The 21,009-nt window shown below is 42.0% G+C and overlaps 1 protein-coding gene across 1 annotated transcript in view; it reads left to right on the top strand.

Moving 5' to 3' along the window:
- Positions 1 to 20,463, top strand: part of LOC130360985 (ceruloplasmin-like) — a 118,154-nt gene extending 97,691 nt beyond the window's left edge. Inside the window, exons 17-19 of the mRNA XM_056563547.1 lie at positions 18,116 to 18,255; positions 18,493 to 18,649; positions 20,277 to 20,463. Coding sequence (XP_056419522.1) covers positions 18,116 to 18,255; positions 18,493 to 18,649; positions 20,277 to 20,278 — 299 coding nt within the window. The 3' untranslated portion in view covers positions 20,279 to 20,463. The remainder of the gene's footprint in view (positions 1 to 18,115; positions 18,256 to 18,492; positions 18,650 to 20,276) is intronic.
- Positions 20,464 to 21,009: the final 546 nt, after the last annotated feature.

Here is a 21,009-nt window from a genome sequence, read left to right as displayed (position 1 = left end):
TGTCCCTGTGTCCTGGGACGCGCCTGCATGCAATTCCCGGCCCATCTCTCACCACACTCCACTCCTGCAGCTCCTTCTGTCTCTCAGCTCCGGCGTACATGTCTCCTTCCCTTAGGGCTTGCGCGCGCCGGAGCTCTGAAATTTAAAGGGCCAGTACACCCATAATTAGTGAATACACCTGACACCACATTATAAGTTGTTTGCACCTCCCACACTTACCTGCCGGATCTTCAAGTGCCTGTTGCCTGAGAGAAAGCATTCCTATTGCTTGTTTGTCATATCCGTGTATCCAGACCTTCCTCCTACGTTTTTTGACTATGAACCTTTGCCGCCTGCCTTGACCTTCTGCTACGTTGACTACGCTACTGCTTTTTCCTTCGGTACCTCACCTTCCCCAGTTACCTGTGTGTTCTAGCCGTGTCGGGGGTAGCGACCTGGGTGTCGCCTGCCGCAGCAAGCCCATCCTTCCTTGCTTGGTGAAGACCAGCGGCACCTTAGACTCCGCTCCCCGATACGGTCCGAGTCATCAGCCACACAGGTAGAGGATCCACATCCAGCGCTGTTACACATGCATAATATGCAAATATAATCCCCTATATATTAACCCTTTCCTACCCTATAATGTATATTTACATCATGGACGGGAATATGTTAATGGGAAATGAAGTATATTTACATAATGAAACGTCAATAGTCTATAAAGGGAGCACAGAAGCTGCATACACTTTATAGACAGTGAGTAATGGCTGTTATCAGCAGCCAGGACTCACTGCTAATGCCTAACATTGGCAATTCCTGATTGACAGGTAGGGAGCTGCGCTATGATTTTCAGTGTCCAGGCTGCACTATGAGAGTTAGGACTCTCATAGAGTCTAAACTCTTTGAAAGGTAATACATGGTATTAGAAAGTTGTTTCTAATACATTCATTAACAACATATAAAAAGTTTTTGTGATGACAGGTAATCTTTAAAGGCGAAGAGAAAAAAAAGGAAGACATAAAAATAAAAATTGCTGGTCATTAACCCCATAAGGACGCCGACTGTTTTTACCTTAAAGGGGTGCCCCTCTGCTAGACATGTTGTTCCCTATCCAAAGGGCACCCAAGTCATCCAGTGCATTGAGCAAACTCATCTCTTTGCCGGATGACTGGTGATCACAGCCGCCACGCCCTCCCCATTCATGTCTATGGGAGCAGGCGTGACGGCTGTGTACTATGCGTCACGCCCCCTCCCATAGACATAAATGAAGGGGGCATGGTGTGGCGTCACGATCATGGAAGACCCGGCACGGAGATTGCCCCCCGTGATCAGACATGTTATTGTTTAGTCTTTGGATATGGGAAAACAGGTCTAGGGGCAGAGTACCCCTTTAAGGACCAAGCCCAATTTTTTAAATCTGGCATGTGTCTCCTAACCCCTTAAGGACCAGGACCATTTTGGCCTTAAGGACCAGACCAATTTTATTTTTCCATTTTCGTTTTTTCCTCCTCGTCTTCTAAAAATCATAACTCTTTTATATTTCCATCCACAGACCCATATTAGGGCTTGTTTTTTGCGTCACCAATTGTACTTTGTAATTACATCACTTATTTTACCATAAAATGTACAGCACAGCCAAACAAATATTATTTATGTGGGAAAATTGAAAAGAAAACCGCAATTTAGCAAATTTTGGAAGGTTTTGTTTTCACGCTATACACTTTCCGGTAAAAATGACATGTTTTCATTATTTTGTGGGTCAATACAATTAAAATGATACCCATGTTATATGCTTTTCTATAATTGTACCACTTAAAAAAAATCTCAAACCATTTTAACAAAATAAGTATGTTATAAATTGCCCTATTTGGACCACCTATAACCTTCTCATTTTTCCATATATAGGGGCAATATGAGGTCTAATCTTTTTGCACTATGATCTATAGTTTTTATCAGTACCCCTTTTGCTTAGGTTTTACTTTTTATAAATTAAATATTTTTGGGAATATAATGTGACAAAAAAGCAGCAATTATGGACTTGTTTTTATTTTTTACGTTTACGCCGTTCAATGTACAGGATTATTAACAATATATTTTAATAGTTCAGACTTTTACGCACGCGGTAATACCAGATATGTGTATACATTTTTTTATGCTTTTTTGGGGGTTAAATGGAAAAAGGACGTTTTACTTTTGTATTGGGGGAGGGGATTTTTCACATTTATTTACTTTTTATTTTACATTTTTTTACTTTTTTTTTTACACTTTAATAGTCCCCATAGGGGACTATTTATAGCAATCATTTGATTGCTAATACTGTTCAGTGCTATGCATAGGACATAGCACTGATCAGTATTATCGGTGATCTTCTGCTCTGGTCTGCTCGATCTCAGACCAGAGCAGAAGACGCCGGGAGACAGACGGAGCCAGGTGAGGGGACCTCTGGCTGCCATGCTGGATGATCGGATCTCCACGGCAGCGCTGCGGGTGATCCGATCATCCATTCAAAGTACCGCACTGCCACAGATGCCGTGATCTGTATTGATCATGGCATCTGAGGGGTTAATGGCGGACATTGTCTGCCATTACCGGTGGGTCCCTGGCTGCTGATAGCAGCCGGGACCTGCCGTGCATGATGCGAGCACTGGTCTGGTGCTCGCGGTCATGGTGGCGCGTAAATGTACGTCATGGTGCGTTAAGTACCACGGCACCATGACGTACATTTACGTCCATTGTCGTTAAGGGGTTAAAGGGGTACGCCAGTGGAAAACATGCACCCGCATGCGAATCCCAGCCCGTCCATTACCTCACTCCGCTCCTGCTGCTTAATCTCAGCCTCAGTGCGCGCGTCCCCGTCCCTTAGGGCACGCGCCGGTGCTTTGAAATTTAAAGGGCCAGTGCGCCCATAATTAGTAATGGACCTGAACAGCACATTATAAGTTGTTGCACCTCCCAAACCCCCCCTACTGGATCTTCAGTGCTCATTGCCTAAGAGAAAGCGTTCCCATAGCCTGTTTTTGCGATACTCGTGTTCCAGACGTTCCTGCTACGTTTACTGACTCCGAACCTTTGCCACCTGCCTTGACCTTCTGCTACGTTGACTATGCCTCTGCCTCATCCTCTGGTACCTCGCCTTGCCCAGTTACCTGTGTGGTCGTGCCATGTCGGGTGTAGTGACCTGGGTGTCGCCTGCCACAGCAAATCCATCCTGCTTTGCGGCGGGCTCTAATGAAGACCAGTGGTGCCTTAGACTCTGCTCCCCGATATGGTCCGAGTCATCAGCCACACAGGTAGAGGATCCACATCCAGTTCATGATAGCCCGCATTCAGGTGCATGATAGTCATGTTTTGACAGCCATAACTTTTTAATATTTTTCATCCAATGCAATTGTGTGAGGGCTTGTTTTTTTGCAGGACAAGCTGTACTATTTATTGGTACCATTTTTGCGATTCAGGCCTTTTGATCTTTTTTATTTAACGTTTTGGACCCAAATTTTTATTTTTAATTTTTTTTAATAACGTTCACTGTGCGGGATAAATACGGATCACTATGGACATGTCAATACCTATTATGTGTAGGTTTGTATAGGTATTCGAAGTCAGCATTAGACTGATACAATTTGATACACTTTGATAGACTCAGATATGGTGAGGAGACAGGATATGAGGAGGGAATCTGCTTTTACCGGGTTGTAAGTAGCAATGTCAATAGGTCTGGCATCTGGACATCTTGTTTGACTTGTATCGTACACAGCATTATCAATAAGCCTGAATATTTTGGTTTCATACTGTTGTAAAAGCCATAAAACAACAATGTTAAATGATAAGGATGAAAGCGGTGTCGCACACAATGGACTACGCATATGTAATGGTGTGAACATCCTGTTGGCCCACCAAGGTGTGAATCCTAAGGACTTGCATTTGTAATGGGGTAAACATCCTGTCAGCCTTCCAAGGTGTGATTCCCACTGACTTACCCGATGTGCAAGGACGCCATCCGCAGGAACATGTAGCTACCTACTGCAACGATATTCAAGAACTGACCCATATCCGGTTACTGCGAGTTGATTGGAGAGACTGTAACGAAGAAGGCTGGACAATACTGGACCTATATACTAGGCCAAATTGTTTGGGAGATATTAGTATTAGATTTAGATACTCCCATAGACATGAATGGAGGGGGCGTGGCGTGATGTCAAGTCCCCAGTCCCGGAAATCCGGAGGTTTCCGAAACTGGAGATTCAGCACCCGCATAGAAAGCGGGTGCTGCAGGGAGATCGAGGGGGTTTCAGCAGCGGGCCCCCCACGATCAAACATCTTATCCCCTATCCTTTACTTTGTAGCCTTTTATGTTACTTTTGTGCAGTGGTCTCTAAACTGTAGCCCTCCAGATGTTGCAAAACTGCAAATCCCAGCATGCCCAAACAGCAAACAGCTGTCTCGGCATGCTGGGAGTTGTAGTTGCGTACCTCCAGCTGTTGCATAATTACATCTCCCAGCATGCCCTTCGGCGATCAGTACATGTCGGGAGTTGTAGTTTTGAAACAGCTGGAGGTTTGCCCCCCCCCCCCCCCCCCCATGTGAATGTACAGGGTACATTCACACGGGCGGGTTACAGTAAGTTTCCTGCTTGAAGTTTGAGCTAAGGCAAATTTTTTGCTACAGCACAAACTCCTAGCTGGAAACTCACCGTAAACTAGCTAGAGTGAATGTACCCTAAAAACAGTACACTTTACTACACTAACAGAAAATAAATAGTAAAACACTACACATACACCCCTTACACCCCCAATAAAAATGAAAAACGTATTGCACGGCATCGTTTCCAAAACGGAGCCTCCAACTGTTGCAAAACAACAACAGTTTAGCAACAGCTGGAGGCACCCTGTTTGGGAATCACTGGTGTAGAATACCCCTATGTCCACCCCTATGCAATCCCAAATTTAGTCCTCAAATGCGCATGGCACTCTCTCACTTCGGAGCCCTGTCGTATTTCAAGGAAACAGTTTAGGGCTACATATGTTGTATTTTCGTACTCGGGAGAAATTGCACTACAAATTTTGGGGGGCTTTTTCTCCCTTTACACCTTATGAAAAGGAAAAGTTGGGGGCTACACCAACCTGTTAGTGTAAAAAAAAAAATTATTTTACACAAACATGCTGCTGTTGCCCCATACTTTTTATTTTCACAAGCGGTAAAAGGAAAAAAAAGACCCCCAAAATTTGTAACGCAATTTTTCCTGAGTACGGAAATACCCCATATGTGGGCATAAAATGCTCTGCGGGCGCACAACAAGGCTCAGGAGTGAGAGCGCACTATGTACATTTTAGGCCTAAATTGGTGATTTGCACAGGGGTGGTTGATTTTACAGCGGTTCTGACATAAACGCAAAAAAAAAATATCCACATTTGACCCCATTTTGCAAACTAAACCCCTCATGGAGCCTAACAAGGGGTATAGTGAGCTTTAACACCCACAGGTGTTTGATGAATTTTCATTAAAGTTGGATGGGAAAATGAGAAAAAAAAATTCACTAAAATGCTCCTGTTACCCTAAATTTTTCATTTTCACAAGGTAAAATAGGAAAAAAATCCCCCCAAAATTTGTAACCCCATTTCTTCTGAGTAAGAACATACCTCATATGTGGATGTAAAGTGCTCTCCTGGCGTTCTACAATGCTCAGAAGAGGAGTGTCATTGGGCTTTTGAAGAGAAAATGTGTCCAGAATTGAAGGCCAGGTGTGTTTACAATGCCCCCATAGTGCCCCCAAGGGGTACAGTGAGCATTTACACCCCACAGGTGTCTGACAGATTTTGTGGTCCGTGAAAATGAAAAATTTTATTTTTCATTTGCACCGCCCACTGTTCCAAAGATCTGTGGAACGCCAGTGGGGTGTAAATACTCATTGCACCCCTTATTAAATTCTGTGAGGGGTGTAGTTTCCAAAATGTGGTCACATGTGGGAGGGTTCACTGTTCTGGCACGAAGAGGTGGCTTTGTAAACGCACATGGCCCCTGACTTCCATTCCAAACAAATTTTCTTTCCAAAAGCTCAATGGCGCTCCTCTTCTGAGCATTGTAGCATTCTGTAGCATTGTAGCATTCTGAGCATTTGATGTCCACACATGGGGTATTTCCATACTCAGGTTGGGGTTACATATTTTGGGGGTCATTTTCTCCTATTACCCCTAAAATTTGGGGGGAAAAATGCATTTTAGTGAAACATTTTTTTTTCATTTACACATCCAACTTTAACAAAACGAGGTGAGGTGTTAAGGCTCACTGTACCCCTTGTTACATACCTTGAGGGGTGTAGTTTCCAAAATGGTATGCCATGTGTTTTTTTTTCTGTTCTGGGACCATAGGGGCTTCCTAAATGCGACATGCCCCCAAAAAACCATTTCAGCTAAATTTGCTTTCCAAAAGCCTAATGTGACTCCTTCTGTTCTGAGCATTGTAGTGCGCCCGCAGAGCACTTGACGTCCACACATGGGGTATTTACATACTCAGAAGAGATGGGGTTACAAATTTTGGGGGGGCATTTTCTCCTATTACCCCTTGTAAAAATGTAAAATTTTGGGGGAAAAATAGCATTTTAGTGAAAAAAATAATTTTAAAAAATGTACATATCCAACTTTAACAAATAGTCGTCAAACACCTGTGGGGTGTTAAGGATCACTGTACCCCTTGTTACGTTCCTTGAGGGGTGTAGTTTCCAAAATAGTATGCCATGTGTTTTTTTTTTTTTTTTTTTGCTGTTCTGGCACCATAGGGGCTGCTTAAATGTGACAGGCTCTCAAAAACCATTTGAGAAAAACTCACTCTCCAAAATCCCACTGTCACTCCTTCCCCTCTGAGCCCTCTAGTGCCCTCAAAAGCCATTTCAGAAAAACTCACTCTCCAAAATCCCACTGTCACTCTTTCCCTTCTGAGCCGTCTAGTGCACCCACAGAGCACTTGACATACACATATGAGGTATTTCCTTACTCAAAAGAAATTGGGTTACACATTTTAGGAAGATTTCTCTCCTTTTACCCTTTGTAAAAATTCAAAAACTGGGTCTACAAGAACATGCCAGGGTAAAAAATGAAGATTTTGAATTTTCTCCTTGAAATTGCTGCTATTCATGTGAAACACCTAAAGGGTTAACAAACCTTTTGAATGTCATTTTGAATCCCCTTCAAAACTGAACTGATCCCTGAAAAATTTCTATTTTGAAAATGTTATGGAAAATTGTAAAAATGCTGCTATACTTTTAAGCCCTCTGATGTCCTCCAAAAGTAAAAACATTTAAACTTTATGATGCCAACATAAAGTAGACATATTGCATATGTGAATCAAAATATAATTTATTTGGAATATTATTTTTTCTTATAAGCAGAGAGCTTCAAAGTTAAAAAAAAATGCAAAATTTTCTAATTTTTCATCAAATGTTTGATTTTTTCACCAAGAAATGATGCAAGTATCGACAAAATGTCATCATTAACATAAAGTAGAATATGTCACAAAAAACTATCTCGGAATCAGAATGAAAGGTAAAAGAATCCCAGAGTTATTAATGCTTAAAGTGACAGTGGTCAGATGTGCAAAAAATGGCCGGGTCCTACACTGAAAATTGGCTGGGGTTAAAAATCTCCCCTCATTCTTCTGCTTCTATCTGTCCAACCTCTTGCAACCATTTTTCCCTTCTTTTTGGGGAAGATTTATTCAGAAAGGACCCTATGAGTCCCTTATATACCTTGCCCAGAACTATTATTGATGTGGTCTGCAAACTAGATATATAATCCATTAATTCGTGTCTATTTATTTCTTATCTAGTGTTATTTTTATCCTTCTTGAAAGCACTCTTTATATATAGAAAATTGCTCTTCTGATTAATATTACATTCCCTGCTTAGTGCTTTCCATTCTTTCAAATGTACTCTCTACTACTAAATCATTCACTCTAGTGACCTCCTTTTCTTCCAAATTAACATATTCTTTTAATTTCATAATATCTGGAAAATATCTGTTATCCCACAGTAATGTGTAGTGCAAGCTCCCCTTAATTCCCATTAATCGTCTAGTGAATCTCCATACTCTTTTTAACATATTGCAATTGGGGATCTTTTTCCCATCTGCGTGTATACATCTACCACCTTCAATTAATTCCAGTGCAGTGCCTCCCTTACTACCCATTTTAGAAAATAATATTTTCAATATATCATCTTCTTTAACCTCTTCAGGACACAGGGCGTATGGATACGCCCTGCATTCCGAGTCCTTAAGGACACAGGGCGTATCCATACGCCTGTGGGAAATCCGGTCCCCACCGCTAGCCGGTTGGGGACCGGAGCCGGATGCCTGCTGAAATCATTCAGCAGGCACCCCGGCACATCGCCCAGGGGGGTCCTGAGACCCCCCCATGTCGGCGATCGGAGAAAATCGCATGTCAATTCAGACATGCGATTTTCTCCAATTCCGGGCTGATCGGGTCTCTGGTGACCCGATCACCTGGAAAATAGGGCTGATCGGAGTTGTCAGCAAGAGCCCCGATCAGCCTAAGGGATAGGATTGAGGTCGCAGAGCTGCGATCTCCTCCTATCCCCTACCATTAGTCAGAACGGAGTTCTGACCAACAGCAGCGCAGGACAGGGGGTTGCTACGGCAACCCCCCGTCCTGCCCGCCCCTGGATGTCGAGGGGATCTGGGAAGAAGATGGAGGCCGTGGCAACCACTAGGAAGGCCAAACTGCGACTCCCAGCATGCCCAGAAAACCAAAGGCTGTCTGGGCATACTGGGAGTTGTAGTTTTGCAACATCTGGAGGGTCACAGTTTGGAGACCACTGTTACAGTGGTGCCCAAAGGATAGCCCTCCAGATGTTCCCAAACTACAACTCTCAGCATGCCTCGGCTGCCCAGGCATGCTGGGAGTTGTAGTTCTGTAACATCTGTCCCTTCAGATTTAGCAATTTTCATGAGATTTTTGAAAATTGCTGCTCTACTTTGAAGCCCTCTATTTTTTTCAAAAAGCAAAAATGTGTCCATTTTATGATGCCAACATAAAGTGGAAATATTGTATTTGTGAAGAAAAATAAAATTTATTGTGAATATCCATTTTCTTTACAAGTAGATAGCTTTAAAGTTAGAAAAATGCTAAATTTTCCAAATTTTCATGAAATTTGGGGATTTTTCACCAAAAAAGGATGCAAGTAACGTCGAAAATTTACCACCAAAATAAAGTAGAATATGTCACGAAAAAACAAATTCAGAATCAGAACATTCGGTAAAAGCGAATTCGTAAAGTGACGGTGGTCAGAATTGCGAAAAAGGGCTCAGTCATTAGATGAAAAAGGGTTGCTTCTTAAGGGGTTAACCATATATTCAATTTGTAAAGCTATATAATACAATTGCATATTTGGTATTCCGAAGCCTCCATTTATCATGGGGGGAGGCTTAACCTATTCAGGACGTGGGGCGTATGCACACGCCCTGCATCCCGAGTCATTAAGGACGTAGGGCGTATGTATACGCCTGTGGGAATTCTGGTCCCTGCCGCTAGCCGGTTGGGGACCGGACCAGGATGTCTGCTGGAATCATTCAGCAGGCATCCCGACACACCGCCGAGGGAGGTCCTGAGACCCCCATGTCGGCGATTGCAGAAAATCGCATGTCAATTCAGACATGCAATTTTCTGCTATTCCGGGCTTATCGGGTCTCTGGTGACCCAATCACCCGGAAAATAGGGCAGAACAGGGGAGAGAAGATGGAGACCGGTACCTTACCTGAAGATGGCGTGGGGACCGAAGATCATCGTGGAGACTGCAGAGATCCCGGCTCAGGCTGGGTTCACATTACGTTTTTGCCATACTGTTTTCAATCCGTTTTTCTAAAGAAAACCGTATGGCAAAAAAACGGATGGAGCAGTATAGAAAAAAGTAAACCGTATGCGTTTTTAAACAGTATACTGTTTTTAAAAGTTCAAACAGTTCCGTCAGTTTTTATAGAAAAAAAAACCATACGTTTTTGAAAATGTTGTCCATTTTTAATGGGAGGGGTCTTGGGTGGGGACTTTAGGATTCAAATGCACATGTGCAAAGTAAAAACGTATACGTTTTTCCCGTATGGAACCGTATACATGTGCGTTTCCCATTGACGTCCATGTTTAAAAAAACGTATGCGGTTGCAGTATGGTTTTTCAAACCGGAGTCAAAACCGTGGTTGACCATGATTTTGTCTTCGGTTTAAAAACCGTACTGCAACCGCATACGTTTTTTTTTAACATGGACGTCAATGGGAAACGTACATGTATACGGTTCCATACGGGAAAAACGTATACGCTTTTACTTTGCACATGCGCATTTGAATCCTAACGTCCCCACCCAAGACCCCTCCCATTTAAAATGGACAACATTTTCAAAAACATATGGTTTTTTTTCTCTAAAAACTGACGGAACTGTACGCACTTTTAAAAACAGTATACTGTTTAAAAACGCATACGGTTTACTTTTTTCCATACTGTTCCATCCGTTTTTTTGCCATACGGTTTTCTTTAGAAAAACGGATTGAAAACAGTATGGCAAAAACGTAGTGTGAACCCAGCCTCAGGTAGGGAAACGACAGTGGGGGGGGGGGGAATGATAGTCAAAGTAAAGCGATCTTCACTGTGGCAACCACTAGGAAGGCCAAACTGCAACCAAAGGCTGTCTGGGCATGCTGGGAGTTGTAGTTTTGCAACATCTGGCGGGTCACAGTTTGGAGACCACTGTTAGGCTGGGTTCACACTACGTTTTGTCCCATACGGGAGCGCATACGGCAGGAGGGAGCTAAAAGCTCGCGCTCCCGTATGTAACCGTATGCGCTCCCGTATGCCATTCACTTCAATGAGCCGACCGGAGTGAAACGTTCGGTCCGGTCGGCTCATTTTTGCGCCGTATGCGCTTTTACAACCGGACCTAAAACCGTGGTTGACCACGGTTTTAGGTCCGGTTGTAAAAGCGCATACGGCGCAAAAATGAGCCGACCGGACCGAACGTTTCACTCCGGTCGGCTCATTGAAGTGAATGGCATACGGGAGCGCATACGGTTACATACGGGAGCGCGAGCTTTTAGCTCCCTCCTGCCGTATGCGCTCCCGTATGGGACAAAACGTAGTGTGAACCCAGCCTTACAGTGGTGCCCAAACGGTAGCACTCCAGATGTTGCCAAACTACAACTCTCAGCATGCCTAGACTGCCCAGGCATGCTGGGAGTTGTAGTTTTGTAAAACCTGTCCCTTCAGATTTTGCAATTTTCATGCCATTTTTGAAAATTGCTGCTCTATTTGAAGCCCTCTAATTTTTTCAAAAAGTAAAAATATGTCCATTTTATGATGCCAACATAAAGTGGACATATTGTATTTGTGAATAAAAATGTATTTGGAATATCCATTTTCCTTACAAGTAGAGAGCTTCAAAGTTAGGAAAATGCTAAATTTTCTAAATTTTCATGAAATTTTGGGATTTTTCACCAAAAAAGGATGCAAGTAACGCCGAAAATTTACCCCCAAAATAAAGTAGAATATGTCACGAAAAAAACAATCTCAGAATCAGAAAAAGCATTTTAGAGTTATTAATGCGTAAAGTGACGGTGGTCAGAATTGCCAAAAAGGGCTCAGTCCTTAAGGTGAAAAAGGGTTGCGTCCTTAAGGGGTTAAGAATGTCCGTTTCATACGTGTCTGTTTCCAATCCCATAAAAACTATTAACCTCACTCAGTACTCTGTGCTGTTCCCCCAACCACATTGCTCTCAATACATGCAAAACCATTGAGAAAATAATCTTTTTTATCAGCATAATCCTTATTGCCATATTCATGCGCAATTTTTTCCATATCTGTATTTTAGTCCTTACTTTCTGTATCAGTGGGCCAAGATTCAACTGGGCAAATTCCTCTATCTTCCTAGATATTTTAATCCCTAGGTATTCCAAGGCCTAATTTTCTTGCAAAACATGTATCTCTCCCGGGATTCCCTGTCTCTCACCTGTCAACATCATCAATACCGATTCATTCCAGTTAATCTGGAAACCTGAGTATTTCCCATACTCCGTAAGCATCTCAATTATTTTAGGTAATTTTTTTACAGTATCAGATACAAATAACACCACATCATCGGCATAGAGCAAGAGTTTTTCCTCTCCTCCATCGATACCAAACCCCTCAAATAATTCAGACTCCCTCATCAACTGTGCCAAGGGTTCGATAAAAATGGAAAAAAAGGAGGGGGGACAGAGGGCATCCTTGTCTGGTTCCTCTCTCTAAAAGGACCACCTAATGAGAAATGTCATTGTTCATATTAATTCTGGCTCTGGGGGCATTATATAAGACTCTCAGCCCCTGCAAGAAAGACTCTCCCAAATTCATACGCTTCACTACCCTAAGGCTAGGTTTCCACTTGTTTTTTTTCTGGCAGTTTTTGGAGATCTGCCACTGCAGTTTTTGAGCCAAAGCCAGAAGTGTATTCAAAAGGAATAGGACATATAAAGGAAGGACTTATACTTCTCCTTCCTTATGGATCCACTTCTGACTTTGGCTCAAAAACTGCAGTGGCAGTATTCCAAAAACTGCCAGAAAAAAAACCAAGTGGAAACCCAGCCTAAAGAGGAATCCCCACTCCACCCTGTCAAATGCTTTCTAGGCATCAAGAGACAGGATGGAGCGGGGTCCCCCATCCCCTAACACCTGCATATTCAGAAACATGCATCTAATATTATTATAGATGTTTCTTCCCTGCACGTATCCCTTTTAATTAGCTTCCAACAAGCTGTTTGATTACCCAATGTAGGCGCCTGGCCCAAATTTTTGCTGATATTTTCTGATCCGTATTCAGGAGCGAAATTGACCCAAAAGCATCAATATCCCCCTTTTCCTTCCCTTTTTTCGGTATTAAAACAATAATGGGATTGTTGGACAATTGTTGGGGATAATTGTTGGGGATAATTCCCCACTACTCAAGGATTCACTGTATACCTCCAAAAAATATGGCAAAAGTGGGTCACTAAATCTTTTATAGATATCAAAAGCCAGCCTGTCTGACCCCGGGGCCAAGCTGCGGGAAAAGGATTTCAAAGCCATTTCTATTTCCTCCACACTAATACTTTCTCCCAAATTTCTCTTTTCTTCCTCATTAATTCTGGGGAGTCTAATCCCATCCAGAAATGTATCTATTTCCCTTTCTGTCATTTTACTTTCCTTTTGTGTGTAGATCCTGAAAAAAATTGTATTGCTATACGTGTTATTTCCTCCTGTTCTGTACATTCCTTCCCTTCTTTATCTTTTATCACTGAGATCCTTTTTTTTCCCCTTCTGATTAATAATCCCCATAAATATTTTATTGGGTTTACCTGTTTCTACATACTGTCTTTGTTTCCTAAAAAAAAATGGCATGTTGAGCCATCTCCATTACTATTTTACGATGTGTTTCTTGCGCCTGATTTACTTGGGACCAGTTATCTTCATTAGGGTTGCTCCTGGCAATGTTTCTAATGAGTATCCCTCTCAAAAAGGCCTTTAGTGTATCCCATACCATAAGAATATTCGTTGAACCTTTATTTATTTCCCAGAACTCTCTAATTTCAGTATCTATTCCTATAGTTACTTCCTCAATTTTTAAGCAATGTGGATTTATATACATACTCCTTATTATTTTTTTCTTTTCCTGACACTTTTTTATATAGCATACTACCATAGCATGGTCTGATATACACCTATGTTTGTATGATATCTTATGTATTAATATTCTCGCTGAGCTATTAACCAATACATGGTCGATTCTAGAAGCAGTGTTGTGAGTGGCATTAAAGCAGGAGAATCTTCTCTTCTCAGGGTATAGACTTCACCATGCATCCTCCCACCCTTCCTCTTGGCACCAATTATACAAGAGTATTGCTGTTTCCCAAATCTCTACCCTGCCAGTCCATTTCTTTATTCATAACCCAATTCATGTCTCCAAGTACCAATAAATCTATATGCTCTTTATCAATTTGAAAATTCATAATCGCTTTGAGCACTTTTGTTGAAAAGGGAGGGGGAATGTATGTAAACGCTAAGATAGTTAATCTACCCTCCCAGTTAACATACAGAAACACAAACCTTCCTCTATGATCCAATTGAGATGTAATATTTGTGTATCCATTGCCCTATAAATAAAAACCCCTGAAGAGTATTCCGAAAATGTGAAGCAAAACACTTCTTTCGCCCATTCCCTGCCTAATATAGCCAGCGAATCCCTAGTCAGATGGGTCTCTAGAAGGCATACAATTGCCGGGAGATATTTATTAATTCTATCAAACATTGCGACCCGTTTATTCTTATTTTTTACCCCTCTCACATTACATACAATAATATTATTATTATCCATTAGATATTATCCTTTCGGTCCCTCCTTCTGAGGCAAAAAAAACAAAAAAACCTTTCTACCTATGGAGCTCAACCTAGCTGGTTTCCCCCCTTCCCATTCTTCCCACCCCTCCCTATCCCTCCCCCAATCCCTCCACCCCCCTTCTCCATAGTCCGTGTTGTGTGCACGAACCTCTGACTTCACTTAACCCCCTCGGCTGCCCCCACACCACTCCAACCACCTCTAGCCACATAAGCAATTTATTACTGTATCCTCTTTTCCTCCATCCATTTATTTATCTCCGTCACCGAAGTAAAAAAAACTAAATTTGATCATTATACACAATCCTGAGTCTTGCAGGGAATAACAGTGAGAATGATATGCCTGCTGCATGCAGTCACTTCTTCACCCCGTTAAATGCCCTCCTCTTGCGTTGGTCCCTTGAGAAGTCCGGGTTTATATACACTTTTGAGTTGCCACACATAATTGCTCCCTTTTCTCTAGAAAATTTTAATTGCATATCTCTATCTTGCGAGCTTAACAGCTTAACCAAGAAGGTTCTAGGTGGTGAGCCTGCTGGCAGCCTTTTAACATGAAATATTGCTGAAAGTGCCGAAGCATTAGCAGAGTCCCTCTGTCCTTGATCTTATTTGTGTCTTCTCTTATTAGCGAAACATCTATACTGAGTGTTCCAACCTTGGAAGTCAATTCCTCCAATGCAGTGTTACACTTTTCCACACCATTTAGAATTGTGCTCAAGACATGTGCATTCATACTGGCCATGTCTCCCTTTTCCTCTGTTTCCCCATTCTGGAGTGCCGCATTATCTTGACCCACTGACTCCCGAGGGAGGATCAGCTTCCTGGCCAGTGTGTTTCTGTGTCCTCGTTTTTACATTATCATGTGGGGATTTTAGGTACTTATGCATTCTAATATTATGGGTATATTCAATCCCTTCCCCCCCCCCCCCACATTTCCTAATGTTAGGTTTTGGTGGCATAACCAGGATTTGATGTTACTTGCTCCTTTTTAATTTTCACTGCACCCACTGCAGCCTGATACAAGCCTTATTCGGTTATATAGGGTGCCTAAAAAAAAAATAACATGGGGAGGGAGGAGCCATCTCAGTATGCCACATAAAGTAAATTTTATTACTGCATCATTTCCCCAAATGTCTATGAATGGAGGATTTTTAGTCAGGACTTACAGTTCTGTAGCGTTTTTCTCATCAGCAATCTTTTTCTTCTAAAAACAGCAGCAGAGTACACTATTATAGTACAGCTGCATAAATAAGTAAAAAACAGGGATCAATTACTTGCCTCCCCTTCACTAAGGAAGTACTCTATTCAACCTGTACATTATTCCATCCAGTCATACATTGTTCTCCTTCAACTATACGGCTGCAGCCGTAACCCACCTCTATCACATTGTCTTATGAGGTGTTCGCTCCTATGTTTTCAGGCTTCAGACACCAGCGCCGACAGCGGCATCTCTCTCCCGGCATCTTCCCGGAGCACGTCGTCCGCCGCCTCGTCACATGGCTCCGCTCCTCCAATCATGATCCCCTGTTCAAGGACCCCTTGCTGTCTCCGAGGGGCTGTCCTCAGCGCGCCCACGCGAGCGCGCCGGCCCAGCATCACTCACCGGCCGCTCGAGGAGATCCACCATCCAGGCACAGCAGTGTCTGGACTCATCCCTTCGCCTCCTGAAGCCAGTAGGTAGGATGGGAGAGGGCACAGTACCTAAGCAGGATCCATCAGGTAGTCACAGGGGTGTTCAGGCTCCGGCGCTGGAGCCGACGGCGTCACGTCATGCTTTGTATGTTATTTTACCATTTTAGTAATTAAATAAGCTATTTCTTAAAGTCTGGATTCCTCATCTTTCAAAGACTAGTTCAGGATGGAGTAGGTAGCAGATTACCATAGATATAAAAATAGGTATACGGTAGGTACATATAGGTTTGGGTGTTTTTTAAGTTTTTTGGGTGATAATATGGGGTTTTATTGGGAAAGGGACATTTGTTTGAATTTTTTTACACTTTATTAATTTATTTAAAAGCCTTTTTTTTCACTATTTACATGTAATACAATGCTGCAGTACATTTGTACTGCAGCACAGTATAACAGTCAGTACTACACTGACTAACAGCCTTTGTGATCCAGCCTACGGCTGGACCTCACATGCTGCCGTACTAGGCAGGCAGGAGGCCATCAGCTGGCCTCCTGCTACCATGGCAACCAACGTGATCCCGTGATCGCATCACGGGATCACCGTTGGTGGACACGGGGAGCGCCCTCCCCCTGTCAACCCCATAGATTCCATTGTCAGGACTGATCACGGCATCTATGGGGTTAATGCTGCTGAGACTGGTGCAATCCCAGTCAAGGCAACTGCGGCAGGACCGTGGCTGTGATTGACAGCCGGGTCCCGCCGGCGATCTCCTGCAGCGCATCACGCTGTGAAGGAGATCGGTAGGACATATGCATACGTCCAGTTGCGCTAACTACTAGTAACTTGGACGTATGCATATGTCCTGGGTCGGGAAAGGGTTAAATGGTAACTGTCATTAAATTAAATAATTAATGTACTTGTTAATAAAATCTTGGCAAGTAGAGCATGTAGATAAAGCAGAAGCGCCTTAGTGCGTGAAACCGGTTGCCACCCCCTGTCATGCCCCCGCCTCACCTGTTCCATCCATGCTCCATGTGTGTCTGTCTGCTCTGTTTTACCGGCTGGAATAAAGTCTGGAATAAAGTTCTACTATGTTGCTGAACCTCTGACGCGGTGAGTGCTTTATCTACATGCTCTACTTGCCAAGTTTCTGTTGTTACTGGACCTCTTTGATATTAGCACCACCATCACCCATAGCAACTATATAGCAGACAAACGTGGATATCAGCTGTATTATTTTGTGCAGACTATAGCACTCTATATCACAGTAGCGGTGCCAGATTTCCCTCTTTGTGAACAATTTCTTGTTAATAAAATGTTCAACTTTTATGTCAACTTCTGTCACTAGGGTCCTCCTTCTGACAGTCCTGTCTCCCGGCGACAATCCTTCAGCGGCCTGGCACAGACAAAAGTCAGGAAACAGACGCTTGACCAAGGCTCTGCTCAGCTCTTCGCTCTCTGCCTGTCGTTCAAGCAAGCAAGAGTGAGTGCTGTGCGAGGCAGGTCCGCTGATTTCCCATCTCTCTCGTACAGTGCAAAACAGAGAGGAGGGATTCAAAAGCATATTGGCTTTCTTTTCTATACCCACTCCTAAGTCTAAGTGCAGGGAGGTTGAAGGTATTCCCCAGCAGGGCTTTGTGTGACGTTGTGCCTGCTGGGGATTGCCCCCTCCGGAACTGAAAGTGAGCAGAAGAAAGAGGGCTTCAATAAGTAAAAACAACAATAAAGGCAGGAGGCCCTTTCTGCTTTTGTTCAGACATGCAGGAAATGTCTTTTTAGCCAAACACTGGTCATACAGGTGACCCGCCTTTATCAGTGATTGGAGTGATTGTATTTTCATACATATTTAGAAGAGCTGAATTTGTTTTCTCTTTAATAACTTTATTCACAGGTCCTTGGAAGCTACAGATTTCCCAGATACCAACCCGTCTCCTTTAACACACTCTGATTCATTTGAGTAGAGCTTTCCTATTAAGGATGTGTTGCCTTAATTATTTTTTTTTTTACTGTATTGGGGTACTGAATTTCAGGAGATTTAAACATATCCGTAATTTTAAAATAACATCATAACACTTACGCTGAGATTAATGTGGTACATGGCTTGTATTCCAGGTATCAATGGGCTAATGTATAGCAATCTGAATGGACTTACAATGCATGTTGATGAGACTATAAACTGGCATCTCATTGTACTGGGCAACGAAGTGGATATCCACACTATACATTTCCATGGCAACAGCTTCAAGTATTCGGTGACTTTTTTTTCTTTCTTTTTTATTTGTTATAATTTATTATTCTTGCGTTATGCTGGCTAGTAGTTCAGGTACTATTATTGGTGCTCAATAAATGGTGGAAGCATGACTGGTACACAATATGCATCGCTTTTGCCCTCTTTATTGATTTAGTTAACATACCATGCAACTATTTAATGTCAGTCATGCCTGGGTTATTAAAATGCCATTAATGTGCCCTTCTTTTCTATTTTTCAGAGAGGGGAGGTTTATCAAAATGATGTATATGAGTCTTTCCCTGGAACATTCCAAACAGTTGCCATGATAGCAAAATCTCCAGGAACATGGTTGTTGCACTGTCAAGTGACTGACCATATGATGGCAGGAATGGAGACTGTGTACACAGTACTACCATGTAAGTGGAAACAAATTATTTAATCTGTGTGCATCTTGAGAGTCCAACTGGAAAACACCTCTTTGTTCTCATGGTTTAATTTTACAGTTATTGTTGCTATGGCTGTAAAATTAAGTGTCAGGCCTGTTTCCAGCCTGGTAAATGCCAAAATATATTAGTATTTCCACACTTATTTTTGCTTGTAATTTGGCGCATACAATATTTTGGACCGTAACAGCACAAAATGTATCTCAAAGAGCGCATAGGAATAACTTGTAAAGATGTTACCAGTCTAGGATGATTTAGGAAAAATGTTAAATAAGTCATCGAAAAATCAAGAACAACATATTCCAATAAGATATTTATTAGTTAGAACAAAATAATAATATTAATGGTTCAAGACCTGGTGACAAATACTAAAAATTGTACAGATTTATGAAGCCAATTGTTTGATGATAGATGGGGCCCTGTTCAAGCCCTTCTCTGGAGTACTTGCCTGTTAACTGAAGGTCCCCTGTCCTTATGACCTGGACCTACACCGGATACCTCCTAGTTGGCCCTTATCTAGGTCGGGGAAACATAGGTTACAATATGACGGTGTCAAATGGCTTCATACAAAAACATTACTATGAAACAGATGTTATCAATAATGACGCACACAATAGATTGCATGACAAGTGAAAACATGTGATGGATAATATAGCAATATAGACCCGTGTGCGTACCCCAGGGGTATTAAACAGTATTCATCAATTAAACATGAACATATATCTTAGTGCATAACAAATTAGATAGCATTATGCATATTTGGATAATACCATATACATCCACTCCCAACGCGTTTTGCTACTTTGTAGCAATACAGGTAGCTCCTCAGGGATTAATAGATAATAGTTAGTGGGGGTTACTCAATATCCCTGCACGAAAGTTAACGTGCATCCACATGTGTGATATGTTGATGTGCGTACAGAAGATAGTCCTCACTTGGGTTATAGGAGAGGCTAAGTAGTAGATGTGTGGATAGTTGTAGATGGATTGGGCGTAGTAGGGATCTAAAATAAGTGATCTATCAGACAACCCTAGTACCCTATGAATAGAAGTCCCATTAGGACTTGCACCCTTTTGTTGGGAATTGCAGCCCCAAGTAAATGCAGCTTTTCCACTTGTGAGACACATTTGTGAACCATTAAACAGCTATTTTACAGCTGAACAAATTGCTCCAAAACACTTAGACAGAATATGATACTCCTCTATGTTTTCTATGGAGTTTTCAGTCCCTCCCTGTTTTAGTACCCAAACCACAGACATAGCTGATGATTTTCATGACAGGAAATCACTGTGTTCATGTTTGTGCTCTGGGCCAGCATATATTGATGCAGTGGAAGATTTAATATTATACTTTCATATACACCATCATAGCTCCCTCACTGAAGAATCAAAGAGGGATCAAGTTATAAAACGTCTATAGGAAAGGTAAAAAAAAATCAAGGTGAATTTCCATCTAAAATGGAAAAAGGTTGAAGCAAAAGAGTAAAAAGACACCCCAGAGCTGTAAAGAGTTAGTATGGCAAAGTATGGATATATGTAGACAAATAACATTCTTCACCAAATTCTGCACCGCATGAGTAATGTATTTCTCTTTTTACAGAAAAAAAACCTCAAAAAGACATGAAAGGTCTTCCTAACAGGCCTAAACATGCAGTAAAAGGAATTTCATAAACACAAGATGACATATCACAAAACTGTTTTATGTGTTCACAAGATAATAAATAATGCATGTAAATGATGTGGACCACCAGAAAATCTGGTTACCAAAGGAAAGCAATAAAATTGTATTCACAGTGTAAGATGTATTTGTCGTCTTTCTTAGATGTTACGAACATATGTAAACATTACTGTAACTAAAATCTGTGCATTTATGGTAACATTGAAATATATCTTTTAGCCCCTTCTTCTCCCCTAGAAATTCAAAAATGTCCCCCTTTTACCCTTTCTTTGCCCCCTCTAATTAATGTAGTGCCACCCTGCGGGGGGGGGGGGGGGGGGGGGTCATCAACACAATTTGAAAGGTACCTTAGATTGTTACAGATTTTTGTAGGTTTATGCTGTTTACAAGCTTGTTCACATGCACTTGCATACCCTGTGTCATTACTACAAATAGTATGGTGTTTGCAATTACTAACAAGCTTGTATCTGATGTAAACATTGAGGAGGTTGTACAAACACAAGGTCTATGCAAACAACTCATTATAGGGGTTTCTAGCAGCCTTACCCCAGATGAATGAAGCCAGCTGAAGTTTGTTTTGGTTTTTTAATTGAAAATAACTTAATTTGCAATCAATCATCACTCACAACTATCTATATATATATATATATATATA

Source organism: Hyla sarda, chromosome 3 (assembly GCF_029499605.1).
Source record: "Hyla sarda isolate aHylSar1 chromosome 3, aHylSar1.hap1, whole genome shotgun sequence".
NCBI classification, from domain to species: Eukaryota; Metazoa; Chordata; class Amphibia; order Anura; family Hylidae; genus Hyla; species Hyla sarda.
This window is presented reverse-complemented; position numbering and strand designations above follow the sequence as displayed.